Genomic DNA, 18,064 nt, shown 5'->3' with positions numbered 1-18,064 from the left:
AACGTTACCAGAACGTTTCTCAGACCTCTTCCATCTCTAAAATCTTTGGTGTGCCTCAAATTACTTCTAGATATCTTTAAAGTGCCTACACAGGTTTTAGATATCCTTACATTGCTTACATGGGTTCTAGATATGTTTAAAGTGCTTAGACTTTTTCTAGATGTCTTGGACATCCCTATGCCTGGTCTAGATATCTCCACTCTTCTCATACTTGCTTTAGACTCCTTTAAATCCTTTAAACACATTTGAACATGTTTGTACATTTGTAAATGTAATGTGTATGTGTGTGTGTGTGTGTGTGTGTGTGTGTGTGTTGTAAGCATGCCAGAAACAACAGATGGCCACTAAATTGTCTCGTTGTTACGCTGCTGGACCAATCTGTCCATCAGCACGGTGTGTGTACGTGTGTGTGTGTGTGTGTGTGTGTTTATATGTCCATTTTCTGATTATCTAATCTATACTCTGTGTTGATCCCAAATTGACACATGTGATGCCAGACTCAAAGACTCTTTTCAGCTTCTTCTGAGAGATCTCGTGGTGGTTATTCCCAACTGACACAGATTGAAATGGGCAGACAGACACACACACACACACACACACAGTCTTACCCTGACTTCATAAGACCACCAGATGTCCCTTCGGCAAACATAGACAAACACTCTATGCACTCTCTAATCTGTGTGTGTTTACACAAAGAATGCTGAAAATAGTGAGTTGTTAGCATGCCTTCATCCACAAAACCTTCCTGTCCATCCTCACAAGCCGTGAGACAAGTGCTACAGCAAGGCAGTGGACTGCAGGACGGTCAAACCAGGTTAAATCGAGGGCATCCACATCTGCTTCGTGCAGACCCTCCTCTACGTGAATCCCACATGGCTCATTACCTGGCTCTGACCTTTTCTCTGCGCTCTCAGCGAGGTCACAGCCTTGGTTAACTTTCCACACCTCGCACTTCTCTTCATAGACGGCTCACCTCCTGAAACTAAAGTTGCTCTATATCAGTGGAGATACGTCCAGACCTTGTGATCTCACAGGAGAGCCCTTGGCTCCACAATCCACCTTGGGGGTATTTCCTGGCCATCCATTTTTTTTTCTCTGCTCATATCACTAACCTGAAACCTTTATCATGCAGCAACATCAGGATGAGCTAATAATTGCTCTCGACAGAAGTGCTTATTCTGTCTGCTGTCATTCAGTGACTCAACTACTGAGACTTGATCCTGGTGAGTCTTCTCCTGCGTGCCGTCAGACCCCTGCAATGCAGTTGCAAGGCTTGTTTTCATTCTTCCCTAGTTCCCCTTCCCTGTGCTCCTTTCGCTAGCGTTCTGTAGCCGGATTTAAAACACTGATCGGCAGCTGAATCAAAATTAGACACTAAATGAACCACGTTTGCTTTAAAGGTCACATATTATACTCCTTCTTTAACAAGTTAACATGAGTCTCGGGCTGCTTTCGCACTACGCAGGATTGATTCGTACCCACACTCTTCAGCTGGCTTATATTATATTATATTATATTATATTACATTATATTATATAATATTACATTATTAATATTGTACTCGAGTACGCTTACATTCTCCGATACACCAGGTGGCAGTAAGCGCCTAGTTGGTTTGCGGAACACTAATAAACACAAAGCATTTAAGGAAGTGACCCTTCATGCCATGCCTAATATTATTAATATTCCAGAAATCAATGTTAAAAGCATCGGGCTCACCTCCCTTCCAACTTTATCAGCTATGGCTATATAGTTCAGAGGATAACACTGGCACATGCTGCCATGGACAGATGGCGCTGGCGATACGATTAGCTTTCATATTTAATTCCAGCCATGCCCAAGGACCTCTTACCATGCTCAAGATCAACTTTTCAAGTGGACTAGAGTACGATATGCTGATTCGTGCCTGCACATACGTTGAAATTACGAACGTACACTTGGGGTCAAATGTCCTCGGATCTGGGTAGTGTGAAAGCACCCTTAGAAGTCTCCAAAATGTGTATGTTAACATTCCAGATGAAATGCAGCTCAGATCATGCATGCCTGAAATGACTTCTGCTTCACTGCTTTTCCAAACACATCGTTTCAGTGTCTGTAGCTTTAAATGAACTGCACCCGCACACCCCTTTGCAGGATTGCTTTTTCCCAGCCAATCACGAGTCAGAGACTGGAAAAAAAAACAACAACAACCTTTTTTTAATCTCTTTATGTTTGGAACCTTTTCAGGCATTTCCCACCCTCATGATGATATCCTCAGTGTTTAGGGATGTAAAATGTATAACACAAAGAGCTAAAGATGACTAGGTTAACAGTTTACCACTAACCATTACCTGAGAATTATTTGTTGTAAAAAAAAAAAAAGAAGAAATGGAGAACAAAGAACAACAAAACAAGAGGTGACAATAGGGAGAACATCTGATTTTGACAAACAAATCTTAGATTTTTGGTTGGGTGGCACGGTGGCTTATGATAAGCACTGTCGCCTTACATCTCCAGGGTCTGGGTTCAATTCCCGCCTCTTAGTGGGTTTCCTCCAGGTACTCCGGTTTCCTCCAACGGTCCAAAAGATTGACATTTCCAAATTGCCCATAGTATGTAAATGACCAAGGATAGGCTTCACACCTCCCTGTGACCTGTATACAGGATAAAGCGGTATAGGCAAGTGAGTGAGTAAGTGATCTAGGTGGGGTCAGGGGTAGCTCAGTGGTTAGGACATTGGACTATGGTCCTGAAGGTCCCAGGTTCAAATCCCTTGACCACCAACTTGTCCCTGTTGGGCCCTTGAGCAAGGCCCTTAACCATCAACAGCTTAGATGTATAATGAGATAGAAATGTAAGTCACTCTGGATTAGGGTGTCTGCAAATGCCTAAATGTAAAAGTAGCTGATTATCGAAATGTGAAGCTTTACCTATTTTATTTTCAAGCTTTCAAGATACATGTATCAAGACTCTTCTTCATGAACCGTTACTGGATGTTCAAAAGTGTTTGCTAATCTAGTAAATCTAGACGATTCGGACTCAAAACAGACTTTTTGGTAAGTTTTAGAAAACTAGTTTTCTATTGATGATACATTATTTGCGCTGGTGTTGGACCACATATCATTTTCTAACGCTGTGCACCAACGTTGCACCAAATGGCCATATGATGCGTGTACAGGAGTATTGTATATCAGCAAGTATAAATTTAAGAGGTACTGTGGGAAGTGAAGATGTGTAGATCAAAACGCTGGGAGGGGTGTAACAAGATGATGGAGTGTAGTAGCATGAAGTTGATATACAGAAAGTGTATTAGGAGGGTAGAGAGGAATTGTAAAGTGTATAGTGGAGTGTAGAGAGCATAAGTACAGTATGAGTGGGGGGGGGTATAAGGGAAATAAATGGTATAGAGTGTGTATAAAGTGCACTGAGGGAATATGGACTGCATGGGATGTTGTGAGAAATGAGCTACAGTATGTGGTATATATTCTGCAAACCTCCCTAATACACAATCTGTCTGTTTTCTCCTTATTGGATGCATAACTGTGTATGTGTGTGTGTGTGTGTGTGTGTGTGGTCAGCTTCATTAACGCACACTAGATCAAGATGAATGATGAGCAGCTGCGATTAGACTTGACGTGGCATGAATATCACCTTCCTGCTGTGCGCGTTTGCTAACAAGACTGTGTGTGTGTGTGTGTGTGTCTATGTGTGTTGTCGCACTGGTTTACAAATCTGGTAGGCAGGGTGCAACAGAGCAGCATTTGTGCTCAATGATAAAACAGAGCCTGTTTACACCCGGCGACACACGACAAGGCCACGCCCACCACTAATCACACACACTTGGTGTCTGAAATCCGAGACACTCACTGAACACACTCTCCTGTGCATGGCATAAGCATTCAGAACTTAAAATCACTGTGCTTTTGCTATGCATGTTGAAATGCTACCATGACGATGAGTATAAATGTTTTTGGGTAACATCATTAGAAGACATGGGATTAGTTTCCATTGTTATGTTGATACACAATTATACATCTCAACAAAACCAGACGAAATACCTAAGTTGTCTAGCTTAACCGAGTGTGTCCAGGACATAAAAGATTGGATGACCAATAACTTTCTTTTACTAAACTCAGACAAGACAGAGATATTACTCATCGGCCCAAAAACCCGCACACAACAGCTTTCACAATTCAGCCTGCGTTTAGAAGGATGTACTGCTACTACCAGCTCAACAGTAAAAGACCTGGGCGTAATATTAGACAGTAACTTGTCTTTTGAAAATCATATTTCCAATATCACAAAAACAGCCTTTTTCCATCTTAGAAATATTGCCAAACTTAGGAGTATCCTATCCGTATCTGATGCAGAAAAGCTAGTTCATGCATTCATGACCTCCAGACTGGACTATTGTAATGCATTACTAGGTGGTTGTCCTGCATCCTCAATAAACAAGCTTCAGTTAGTCCAAAATGCAGCCGCCAGGGTTCTCACTAGATCCAGAAAATATGATCATATAACCCCAATATTATCATCACTGCACTGGCTACCTGTTCAGTTTAGAATTAATTACAAAATAGTATTACTTACATACAAGGCTTTAAATGGTTTAGCTCCCACATACCTAACCAGTCTTCTGATACGCTATAATCCACCACGCTCCTTAAGATCACAAAACTCCGGACTTCTTGTAATTCCCAGAATTTCAAAATCTACAAAAGGGGGTAGGGCCTTTTCATATTTAGCTCCAAAACTTTGGAATAGCCTACCAGACAGTGTTCGGGGCTCAGACACAATTTCCCAGTTTAAAAGTAGACTCAAGACGCATCTCTTTAATCTGGCATACGCGTAACTCATCCCATTACTTCATACTCCAGTACATCTATCCTGAATGGCAACTACGCTAATTCTCTCCATCTGTTCTGTACTTTTCTACCCATCCCGAGGCATCTGGAGATTGTACCAGCTTCAGTAGACAAAGGCCAACCCTGCGAGGTTTCTAAGGCATCCAGAGAAGGACCAGCTCCAACATCCTGCTCCTGTGCTCCCAGTGATCCAGACTCCATCTGCCCTCTGCACCTACTGACTCATCCCTATCCTGAATTGGACTTCATGTTAATTTAAAGAATCTCTGTTATATTGTACTTTCAGCTGCATAACACACATGGTGTTATATCATCTCTATCTGTTATCACCCAGATGAGGATGGGTTCCCTGTTGAGCCTGGTTCCTCTCAAGGTTTCTTCCTATTGCCATCTCAGGGAGTTTTTCCTTGCCACTGTCGCCGTCACCCTTGGCTTGCTCATCAGAGACATTTCATTCATTCATCTTATTATTATCTACACACATTTTTCTCACACATACACAATTTATTATTATTATTATTTTTTTTAAATAAAAAAGCTGCTTTGAGACAATGACCATTGTTAAAAGCGCTTTATAAATAAAATAAAATTGAATTGAATTGAATAAATAATACACAGGGGCGTTCAGGTCAAAGCGGGACTTTTGAGTTAAGAGAGTAAAAACTCTCTTTATTCCTCTATATAATCTTCTGCTACACTAAAGCACTTGTCCCAGTGTTTCACTAGGGCTTGGATGCCATCAAGGTAGAAAGTTTTTCTTAGTTTGCGTAAGCTATGATTAAACTGCCTGTCTGATTCACATCTAAAACGCTGGCCTCCCAGGAACTCCTTTAATGATCCAAACATGTGGAAATGATTTAGACTGTGACTAAGAGTCTCGTCACAGTACTGTGCCTGAAGTCGTCTGTAAATGTCAAACGCTTTTACACTTTTAACCACCAGAAAGTCCCGGTTTGACTTCATAGTTTCATCTAGAACCGTGTTTCCCTTTTTATGCCTCGTTGAAAATAGCAAAGCATTAGTGTTGGAATGTTGCGAATTAATCATTGGCTTAACGACCCAATAGATGTCATTCGTGGCATAGATTTTTTTTTTACTGTACTGTAAAATCCTTTCTGCAACATCTCACATCACACACGCCTTGGACATACAGTACACTGATAACTGGATGTTAATATTATTAATGTACTTTGCATATGTGTGTGTGTGTGTGTGTTTGTGTGTCACCTCGGTCCGTGCCATACAGGAAGACGAATCGAGTCCATTCGTAGTGGTCGATGACGCTCAGCAAGGCGCCGCGTATGGAAGGGCGGAGCTGAATCAGGAACTGAGTGTCTCCTTCTGCTGGAAAGCTCGGGGAGACGAGTGAGATGTGCAGGGACGCGCAGAACGACGAGAGAGTGTGGACAGAGCGCTTGTCGTACACACCCAATATCGCAAACACACCCCTCGAGTACTGAGAACAGACTGCAGAGAGAGAGAGAGAGAGAGAGAGAAAGAGAACAATATGAGAAGACATGCTGACATTTTCAGAACTATTGGCACCTTTAGAGGCAATGGGCAGAATTGCATGGAATAAATGTTACACCATGATTCGTAGTATGTTTTCTGATTTTTAAGTCAAGTTGATTCAACAGCATTCATAATTATTATCTGACTTGTCTCAAGAAGCTATATTTCTAACAGGTTAAAAATTGTATCTACTAAACATTGGTTTGAATTTCAAAGCAATAATATTTCTTCCTCGCTAAGTTTCTGCTCCACACTCCAGTCCAGCAGGTGGCGGTAATGCACCGACCACACTTATAAAGAAGAAGAAGGAACACTCTAGCGAAACACAAGTATTTGTCAAAGATGGAATTTGCCAGTTTTAGACATTTAATGTTTGTAAGTGAATCTAAACACTTTGAAATGTGTGAATCGATTCCTATCCGAAAACGGACCCAACGAATCAATAAACCAACGAATCATGACCAGCAAAATGTTAATTAAACCCACACATCGCTACAAACTTTTAGCCCTTTCGCTTAACATGAACAGTTTTGAACTTCGCATCAGAAAAACAGACGGTGATAAAAAAGAACCATTATAAAAACATATTCAGCGTTGCCATGGTAACAGGAACTCTGCTTTACCCCTATTCATGCCGCATCACTTACATCACCCAGTGGTCAATTAGTTTTCTATAACAGAGCATCCTCTCTTAAGTGCTTTATTCTTTACTTAAACACCTCGCCCGCGCTAGTAATCTGTTCAGAAGAGCTTTTTTTTTCCCTGCTCGAAACTATAATTACAATCATGTGTCGTGGATGTTCGAGGAACTCCAGGTCAGGATAAGTCCCCAAAGCTGCAGTAATATATGATGAGGAAAACTGATTGCTCTGTACTTACCCTGCTAGAGAACCATGTACACTCTTATATCACTGGAATGTTGAGACACAGTTAATATCTAGCATCTGATGTTCTGCTGTGGTCATATGGGGACAACAGACGAGGGACGGTAAGCGACTGGGGACCATGTCAAATGCACCTGAGTATAAATCTTCCTCTCTCACACACACACACTCGGTCGTTCTCGCTTCATTTCTCTCTTCTCCTGTCTGCCTTTCTGTTCCGTCTTAACACGGTTAACACTGTTTCTTCCTGCAAGGAGCGGAAGGTGACAAACTTTTATAACACCGCCTTAAGCAACGTGTGTGCGTGAGTATATGTGTGTGAGTTCTCACTCTAAAAATGGTTTTACCTAACGTGCAAATGACATCATCTGCCTGAGATTATACACACGCTTTGACCTCGATCAACCCTAGGAGTTCAGGTACATGGTACAGGTGTACTGTATACAGTGTAAGAGAAAGTGACGGAATAACGGCAACGGGTAGCGCAAATATTAAATCACAGGGCAGAGCTGTGATGGTGATTGAAGATTCTTGTGCCGGTGGGACAAAGTGTTTACCGCCAGCAGCAGCGACTTGTGACACAAGCAAACAAATAAAGTTAGCTAATGGAAAACAGACTTCCTTTTCTCCGGAGGTCTCCGTGGTGCACACAGATTTCTCATGCACTCTTTCCGCTCTCCTAATCTTTCTGGTATACAACACAAATGTTCTACATTACAGATACACCATCAGTATGCACCCCTTGCCCCTTGCATCAAATTGAACTCTACAGTACTTATTCCATATAAAACAAGATCTTTCTGTTCGGAAAGTATCAGGGGGTATTAGCAGGGGTAGCTCGGTGGTTAGGGTGTGGGACTGATCGAAAGGTTAGGTCCAAGGGGTTTTTCACATGTCACTTCCTACAGAGTGTCTTATATACCTGTCTCTTCACTCAGCGTGTCTTACCTGTCTCTTCCCTCGGAATGACTTTTGTATTTCTTCGATCGGCATAACTCACCTGTCTCCTCCATCGATGGGTCTTACCTGTCTCTTTCTTGATTGTGTTTAAGATGTCTTTTCAATCAGAGTGTCTTACCTGTCTCTTACCTCAGCATGTCATGTCTTACCTGTCTCTTCCCTCGGCATGACTTACCTGTCCCTTACCTTAAAATGTCCTGCCTGTTTCTTTCCTCTGCAACCAATGGGTCTTACCTGTCTCTTCCCTGAGTGTGTCTAACATGCCTCTCCCTTCGGCATGACTTACCTGTTTCATCCCTCAGCATGTCTTACCTGTCTCATACCTCAGAATGTCCTACCTGTCTCATACCTCAGAATGTCCTACCTGTCTCTTCCCTCGGCAATCAATGGGTCTTACCTGTCTGTTCCCTGAGTGTGTCTAATATGTCTCTTCTCTCAGTATGTCTTACCTGTCTCTTCCCTCAGCGTGTCTTACCTGTCTCGTACCCAGCATGTCGTACCTGTCTCCTCCCTCAGCAATCAATGTGTCTTACCTGTCTCTTCCCTGAGTGTGTCCAACATGTCTCTTCCCTTAGCAAGTCTTACCTGTCTCTTCCCTCAGCATGTCTTACCTGTCTCTTCCATCAATAGGTCTTACGTGTCACTTCCTTGTGTGTCTAACATGTCTTTTCCCTGAGTGCAGTTGGCATTTGTCATCAATTAGATGGTCAACATCTGGTCAGGACAAATCTGTGATTTGTAACTTTATTTGACCAATCAATATCCAGAACTGGATCTTTTCTTGCACTACAGGTATGTGCCTGTTTAATAATTGAGGTACTAATGCTATTATGGTGTAACTCACATGTCACTACAATGCAACCCATGCTGGTCACTATGTAGTCTACAGTTACAGTGAGGTCAATAAGTATTTGATCACCCTGTGATTTTGCAAATTAGTTCTCTAACTTAAAATTTTTAACATAGGTGTATTTCCATGGTGAGAGACAGAATCTAAAAAGAAAAATCCGGAAATCAAATTTAAATCAAATCTTTTAAATAGTCCATATGCTTCATACGGAGCACTCCTTGGTTTTCCTGGCTGTGTGCTTTGGGTCATTGTCATGTTGGAGACCCAGCCACGACCCATCTTTAATGCTGTGACTGAGGGAAGGAGGTTTTTGCCCAATATGTCACAATACATAGCACCGTTCATCCTCTCCTTAATACAGTGCAGTCGTCCTGTCCCCTGAGCAGAAAAATACCCCCAGAGCATGATGCTTCCAGCCCCATGCTTCACTGTAGGTATGGTATTATTGGGATGATTCATTCTTCTTCCTCCAAACACGGCGAATGGAGTTAAAACCAAAAGGTTCTACTTTGGTCTCATCTGACCACAGAACTTTCTCCCATGACTCCTCTGGATCATCCTGATGGTCCCTGGCAAACTTCAGACGGGCCTGGACATGGGCTGAGTTAAGCAGGGGAACCTTCTGTGTGATGCAAGATTTTAAACCATGACGTCTTAGTGTATTACTGATAGTAGCCTTGGAAACGATGGTCTCAGCTCTCTTCACGGCATTGACCAGCTCCTCCCGTGTAGTTCTGGGCTGATTCTTCACCATTCTTAGCATCATTGATACCCCATGTATATACTTAGACTTTGGCTGATTGTGGGGTGCACAGGTGTCTTTATGACAGCTAACGACCTCAAACAGGTGCTACTAATTTAAAAGCAAAATAACAGGTCTCTGAGGGTCAGAAATCTGGCTGATAAGCAAGTAATCAAATACTTATTAGACACAGTAATTCACAAATAAATTGTTAAAAATCATACAATGTGATTTCCGGATTTTTCTTTTTAGATTCTGTCTCTCACAGTGGAAATGCACCGATGCTGAAAATTTTAGACCCCTCTATAATTTCTAAGTAAGAGAACTTGCAAAACCACAGGGTGATCAAATACTTTTTGACCTCACTGTACATCCATACCTAGACTGTTTTTTTCACCTGTGTGTCCATCTGTTTACCTGTATCTCTTCTTTTTGCATTATTAAGAATCCCACTAGTGGCGGTGCAGAAGACATTTAATTATTAATTACACTATTGATCTATGAACCATCCTAACAACATGATGCTCTCAGCCCCATGCTTCACTACACGAGTGGAGTTTTCAGTGGTGAGTTTCGCCCGAAGTTCAACTATGTTGAGTGTGTTGAGTTTTGGATATCCAACTTTTCCATTCTAAGGTACAGATTTCTTCAATTCCTTCTTGGGCTCCTAGTCTGATCAATGCATAGCCTCCTTTAAGCAGAGCTGCAGTTGTGCCGTATTTTTCCCATTGTTTTGCACAATAACACATTTATTGTTTAACATTTGGGATATGTACGGTCCAGTGCAAAAGTCTTGACCCCTCAATTCTTCATTCCTTAATTTAAAAGATTGCTTAATTGTGAAAGGCTGCAAAGTGCCTAAAGATACAATTATAAAACTGGTTGTTCATGAAACAACCTCAGCAGCGGCCTCATTTCCCGTCTCGTCTGTTCCAACGACTCGGCATCCAGTACAGGAGTATACTAATCACCGGCCTGATCATCTGTCATCATCTGCACCTGCACATTTCTCAGTGGTTCGTGCCTCAAATTAGATTTTTTTAATGCTTAAATGATTCATAGGTCACAACACATTCTGCAGAAACTGCTCAGGTACAAGGACTGGACTAAAAATGAGAGACAAATAAGTCCTTAAGGAAGCCTGGTGAACTATTCCCTGAAGACGACATTAAAAATGCAAGAAAGTCTGGCTCTATGGAAGCAAAATATGAAGAAATGAGGAAGGCTCAAGGCTTTTTCACAGTAAAATGTTTTTTTTTAATTACAAATTTTTAAATGCTACATTTCAGGATCTTGGACTTTCTGTTTGATTAAATGTGCCTTCTAACAAAACCTGGAGCCAAAGGATGTGCCTGTTTATAGGCATCTGTTTGCACCAGAGCTACTCTAGCAATACGGTAACAATACGGGTAAAAACCCATTCATTAGCAATGCTTATACGTTTAAATGGCATGAACAAATTACATGTTTATAGCAAACTTTGCTGAGCAAATAGACTGAACGGTAAGGTGGTTTAAGGACTGCAACAAAATTTTGTTTACGTACAGTAATAGATAAATGTCCAGATGCTTTCCATGTCAATGAAAAGAAATTAAAATGATAAATATGTGGCAGAACAAAATGTTATATTCATGAAATGTTACAGAAGTTGTATCTTTCTTTATCCACACTTCCAATGCAGTAGCCTATGAGTATCCATAATTTTATTCCAAGTTAAAATGGAACAAGCTAAACCGCCGCTCTATGACATGGTTTTAATACTGTGGCTGTTACGTTGCTTAAATACCAAGGAACAGAACCGGAGAGTTGATTTTACTTATCAAGCAGAAGTTACAGGCCAGCTGTGGTGCAGGTGCTTCTGTTTCAAAGGATCATGCATCATCTGCTGTGAAAGGCATCTCCACGTTGCTTATACTGCACTGCATCAGGCTTGTAAGGGTTTTTTAATGAATAAAACACCTCCCACGCATTTAAAAAAAAATATTTCCTTCTGTGACATATTGTTTTTGCAATAAGAGATTCGCTACTGCAGTAATCTGCATCGGGGCTGAAATCCCGACAGAAAGGTTTACACCCCTGCTGCGAGTCAAGACATAAAGACGGTGGGAAAAACAGATAATACACCAAGGTAACAATAATAATAATATGAATAATATGAATAATATGAATAATAATAATGGTATTTTTTGCATTTTTTTCTTTGTTTCTCTTATAAACTGCAAGGAGGAGTCAGAGAGGAGACGAATCATTCCAATAAGCTCTGATAAAAACCATTTCTCTATTCTGTTTCCCCCTCTTCATTGGTTCTCTAACGCTATTTCACAAGGAGCATTCAAGTCAAACCGGGACTTCTAATGACATTTCTGGTGAATGAAGGCGTAAAAGCGATTGACATTTACCGAAGACTTCAAGAAAAGTACGGTGATGAGACTCTTATCCGCAGTAAAATATTTCAATGGTGTGAACTTTTTAAAGAAGGCCGTAAATGACGATCCCAGCCGAGGTGGCTCGGAGCCCGCTGCAGTCGTTCTCGTGAAGGAGTGGAATGCCTGATCTTTGAAAAACGACTGATAACTTGTCGCCAACTTGCAATAAAGAAGAGATGCATCTGTCTGTGGAACTGTACACACAATCATTCACCAGCACAACAACAACACCACTGCAGGAGCTCGGCTTGGAGATATTGCCTGTACAGTCTTGACCTCGCTCCAAGCTGTTTCTACATATAAAGGAGTTCCTGGGAGGCCAGCGTTTCAGACGTGAATAGGACAGGAAGTTCGATCATGGCTCCGGCGTACTGAGAAAACTTTCTACCTTGATGGTGTCCAAGCACTAGAGACACTGCATTAGGGATAAGTGCATTAGTGTAGCCGGGGATTGTTTAGAGAAATAAAAGTGTTTTTTAACTCTTATGACTGTCTTCTGTTATTTTGTACAATCAAAAGTCCCGCTTTGACTTGAGCACCACTTATATTTAACTCCTCCATACATAGGTATACACAATATATCTATTACACTCACAAGGCATTTCTTGTCAAAATTGTATGACTCACACTAATAAAGTGTTATAAAATGAAAGCGAGAGAGAGAGAGAGAATCCACCATTACTGTGTGAGGATATTTGTATTTGTCCTTATTCTGAATTCTCATTTTCTAGCTAGAGAGAGATTTGCTTACACACACACACACACAGACACACAGACACACACACACACACACACACACACACACACACACACTCTGTCTGATTAGGGATTTCCCTCTATTGGAGGATTAATGTGGTTAAAAACCAATATGTGTGTTTATATATATGTGTGTGTGTGTGTGTGTGTGTGTGTGTGTGTGTCATTTTTCAACTTAGAGAACCAAAGTCAAAGGTTCTGTGTGTGTGTTTGTCTATCATAACAGCTAGTCACACAAACCATGGCAACCTTTCAGTGTTACCATGGCCGCCACGGAGCATGCTCAGTAGCATCGACTTAGATCAGCAACTAACTGCACTGTACATGGAGATAATGAAGTACCTTATTTATCAAACTCAATATGGATGCATTTATTCCTTAATCGTTCGCAGTGGAGTTTACACAAGAAACCGGACTGTCATTAAATTTCCACCGGCAAAAATCGAAAGGCGTCAGGATTGCACAGATTGAAGGTTCTCTGGGATTAACACAGCACCGTTCACCTCTGATTAATTCAGAATAACACATGCAGAGGAAAGCACTATCTGCCCCCGTCCACATGGATGAGCTCACCACCGCCGCCTGCGCTTGACGAGCGTTGCTGTGATTGACAGGGGAGTGAGGCTCTGCCAGCCCTCCCACAGACCACGGTCAATTTAGCTCTCTTGGACTCCCGGCTATTGATACAGTCTGTATGTTCAGACTCACACGCTCCGGATGGATCGAGCCTTTCTTTCGGGTCACTTGACTCAGGGGCCGCGAAAACACCACCCCTCCAATAACACTGTCCGGGAGTAACAGTACTCCATCGCTCATGTCCCGCGGTAGTGTGTTGATGATTACCCAGAAGTAAGGAGACAGCTATCATGATCTCACCAGTTAGTATCTCACTTTCTAGCTGAATGCCTCTGTTTTCACGCTTATGTGCCCTGGATGTTATTATACTGGTGGAGTTGAGGATGGAGAAAATTTCTTTTCTTTTGTCTTTTGGAACACTGTACTGCTAAAAGTGTTTTGTCGGATTTCTCTATTGAACTTTTGCTTTCACATGCATGGTTTATAGAATTCGTACTAGTCTATAGACCTTCAATGTAGAACTTTTGCTTAGAAATACATGTTCTATAGGATTTTAACTCGTTCTACAGAAAAATATAAAGCTTTTTCTTTTAGATGCATGTTTCATGAGATTCCGCTAGTCCTGTAAAGATCTATAGACCTGCTGTGGGACTCTATACAATGCTTGATTCAAGGTGTATCACGCACTCACTCATTGTCCATATCGCTTTATCCTGTATACAGGGTCACGGCGGGTCTGGAGCCTATCCCAGGGGCACGAGGTGGGGTACACCCTGGACGGGGTGCCAGTCCATCGCAGGACACACTCACACTTACACACTATGGACAATCTGGTACCGCCAATTAGCCTAATCTTCATGTTTTTGGACTGTGGGAGAAAACCAGAGTACCCGGAGGAAACCCACCAAGCACGAGGAGAACATGCAAACTCCATGCACACAGACCCATGGTGGTAATTGAACCCGGACCCTGGAGGGGCGAGGCGACAGTGCTAAACACTAAGACACCTTGCCACCAGCTTCAAGATGCATGTTCTTTAAACTTTTTACTAGTCCTAGTTTCTACCGCACCTAGTTAATTATATAAGTCTGCAATTAAGTTTTTTTTAAGGTGCATATTCTGTAGGATTTTTACTAGTTCTAAAAAATTCCATAGACCTCCAACAGGACTTTTACACTCTTAAGTACTACAGTACTTCTGCTTCAAGATGTGTGCCCTATGATTTTTTATTTCTAGTTCTATAGAACTCTATAAACCTCCAATGAGACTCTATAGAACTGTCTATAGATCTATTCTTTAGATTCTTAGACCTACAATGTGACTTTGTAGAAGTTTTGATTCAAGATTCAAAGTCACCCATTACATCTAAAGTTCCAAAGATTCTCAATGGGGTTAAGGTCTGGACTCGAACCTGGATGTGAGACTGATGAATCCTGGCATCTTGTAATGTTCTTTGCATTCAGTTAAGAAAAAACTGGACACATAACGTTGCTGAGCCGAGACCTGACCAACAGAAGCAACCCCAAATCATAACACTGCCTGCACGGGCCTTTAAGTATCCACTTGGCATGATGGGTGCTTCACTTCATGTGCCTTTTTCCCTTCCCTGATGTGCCCATCACTCCTTTTTCCTTTGTTCCACAGTCCATTCTTTATGCTCCCTAGCAAATCGAAACCTTTTTCCAATGAGCCTCACCGATAAGTGGTTTTCTTAAGGTTACACAGCTGTTTAGTCCCAGTCCCTTAAGTTGTCTTTACATTGAGTGTGTGGAAATGCTCTTATTTTCGCTATTAAACATCACTGTGGGTTCTGCTGTTGTTTTTTGAATTTTTTTATTATTTCACTAGACCTTTAAGTGATCTCCCATCACACTCATTCAGAATGTTTGTTCGACTACATTTATTCCTCAAGGATGATGGTTCAGCACTGTCCTTCCAGGTTTTAATAACGTTCATAACAGTTCTTAACCCAATTTTAGTTGTTTCAGCAATCTCCTTAGGTGTTTTCTTTTCTCAAAGCAAGACAATAATCTGACCCTCCTGAAACAAAGTACCATCTTTATATCTTTAATATTCATAGAACATGACATGGTTGTTTAAGATAGTTAAGGTTAAATAACTTGTTTCGGCTGAAACATATTAATCACTGCAGTAATTATCTACTGAAAGCTCTTAAAACCTGAAAGTTCTACAGGAAGTCAATTTGTTGTTTTTTTTTAATAGAAATTCTATAAAAATCTTTTTTTATTAATACTACAGAACATTTTTAGCCAAATGGATTCAATGACATTTGTGATATTTACCAATGTGTATCCAGCCTTAATCTCCTGTACAACAGTAAAGGATCATAGAACGAACAACGCTGGTTACCATCCATCCACAGGTAGAAACTCAGCAGTGTTATGGCTGCCGCCTTTAAAACCACAGATCCCAGGAAATCGAGTCTTGGAAGTCTGACCTTTTAGAATTCGCTTTGCAGTCTGTTACATTTCATCAATAAATACGGCCGAGAACTACTCATAGTTATAAAGCTTTGGATTTAATTAATTTTACACAAATCTAAAGTGACCTTTCGATGCACTTATATAACAAGGTTAAAAAAAAGGAAAGTGATAAACGGTAAAAATCAGCATGCAAAAAAAAAAAAAAAACAGTCAGCACAACAAGCTAAAGGTCAACCCTAATGTCTGTAGTAGCCAGTGAAAATGATCAAGGCTCAAAATGAAGGCAATTAAACAGAGATAAAACAAGGTGTGAGTAGCACAAACAACACTTGGCAATGATGTGGTGAAGCTAAAGAAAGGATAGAAAATGGCTACAGGTTCGAGTAATGAATAAAAATGAATAATTGAGGAATGGCAAAGCGTGGGAGTGGTCTTGGAATTTCCCAAAGACCTGAGAATTTGTGAGATAAAATCTAAAGTTATTAAAAACCTAATGAGAAAAGGAAGAACAGTTCTGGCTGTACATCACAGACTCGACTCCGAGAAGCCCAGCCTTAAATCCACACTTTATTCTACGCCTGTCTGGTCACAGAGGCAAGGCTACATTTATTACAGCACCCTACTGTGCAGATCGTTTCGAGATTCTTTCCAGATCAATTTAATATCGTAGATTCTAATACACTCACTCTCACACACACACACACACACACACAAACACACAGGGTTGGTAAATAAATGATTATATTACAGATGACCCTACGAAACATCTTATCTTTGTGTTTTTGTCTGAGTGTGTGTCCATGTGCATGTGTGTGTGTGTGTGTGTGTGTGTGTAGAAGTGTAGAAGTGTGTGGACGTGACACTCCTCTCCTCGGTCAGATGAATCACCCGACTATTTCTGTTCAGGCAAAGTGCTCATTAATGTGTCGCCTAGGAAACCTTGTACACACACTTGCTGACACACACACACACACACACACACACCAGTATTCACCCAGATGAGGTGCTTGGACCTTCTGAGAAATGTGCATCTTGAGTTTGATCAGCATTTTGTGTGTGTGTGAACATATGTGTATGATGGGCAAATAACAAATGTTAAAACAAATGTGAGTTCTGTCTCTCTAGACAACATGATCTGCAGACGCCATACATACGTACGTCATACACGTCTACCTGAAGTTTAACCCATTCCAGTAGGGTACCTGCTTCCAGTGTTTCCATGGATCACCAACAGCCATGGATTCACTGACTGTTTACAGCTGGTTCTTGGGCGTGAGCAGGCATGGGATCCAAGAGACCAACTTGTAGAGCAAAGCAGCTAAAAGATTTTCGGGAAAAAAATCCAGACGTATTAACCAGGTGATGATTTGCACCAGGAACCCACCGCTACAAGGGTTCCTTTAAGATCTAAGGAGAGGTGCTGAGTCACAGCCAATGGATGAGTTTAACTCTCTGTAAAGAACTAACCTGGTCCACGGTCTAAGGGTAGGCTGAGGTAGGGCAGTACTCCTGAAAGGATCTTCTCCAGGGTGTAGGGAGGAACAGGGGGTTTGTTGTGTTAGATCTCTGCGAGATTGGGGATCAGACTACACATCCTGTCATCCTTTAATTAGCTTGTCTTTCCTGTCTCTTCATTTGGCATGACTTACCTGTCTCTTCTCATGCATGTTTTACCTGACTCCTCCATCAGTGGGTCTTACCTGTCTCTTACAGTACCTCATTGGGTCTAACCTGTCTCTTACCTCAGTGTGTCGTACCAGTCTCTTACTTTAGCATGTCTTATTTGTCTCTTTCCTCAACGTGTCGTCCTTGTCTCTATTTCACCGTCTAACCTGTCTCCTTCATCAGTGGATCTAACCTGTCTCCTCCGTCAGCATGTTATACCTGTCTCTTACCTTAGCATGTCTTATCTGTCTCTTACCTTATCATGTCTTATCTGTCTCTTACCTCAGTGTGTCGTACCTGTCTCTTGCCTCAGCATGTCTTAACTGTCTCTATTTCAGCATGTCTTACCTGTCCCTTACCTCACTGGGTCTAACCTGTCTCTTCCCTCAACATTTCTTATCTGTT

General features: G+C 41.4%; 1 protein-coding gene across 3 annotated transcripts in view; it reads right to left on the bottom strand.

Annotated features, from left to right (window-relative positions):
* Window positions 1–18,064, bottom strand: part of gria4a (glutamate receptor, ionotropic, AMPA 4a) — a 64,969-nt gene that overhangs the window by 37,608 nt on the left and 9,297 nt on the right. For all 3 annotated transcript variants that reach the window (XM_053507191.1, XM_053507192.1, XM_053507193.1), the window contains exon 3: window positions 6,072–6,311. In XM_053507191.1, the coding sequence (XP_053363166.1) occupies window positions 6,072–6,311 (240 nt within the window). The remainder of the gene's footprint in view (window positions 1–6,071; window positions 6,312–18,064) is intronic.

The sequence above is a fragment of the Clarias gariepinus genome, chromosome 11, assembly GCF_024256425.1.
Source record: "Clarias gariepinus isolate MV-2021 ecotype Netherlands chromosome 11, CGAR_prim_01v2, whole genome shotgun sequence".
Classification (NCBI taxonomy): Eukaryota; Metazoa; Chordata; class Actinopteri; order Siluriformes; family Clariidae; genus Clarias; species Clarias gariepinus.
The sequence above is the reverse complement of the archived record's forward strand: the minus strand, read 5'-3'. Positions and strand labels throughout refer to the sequence as shown.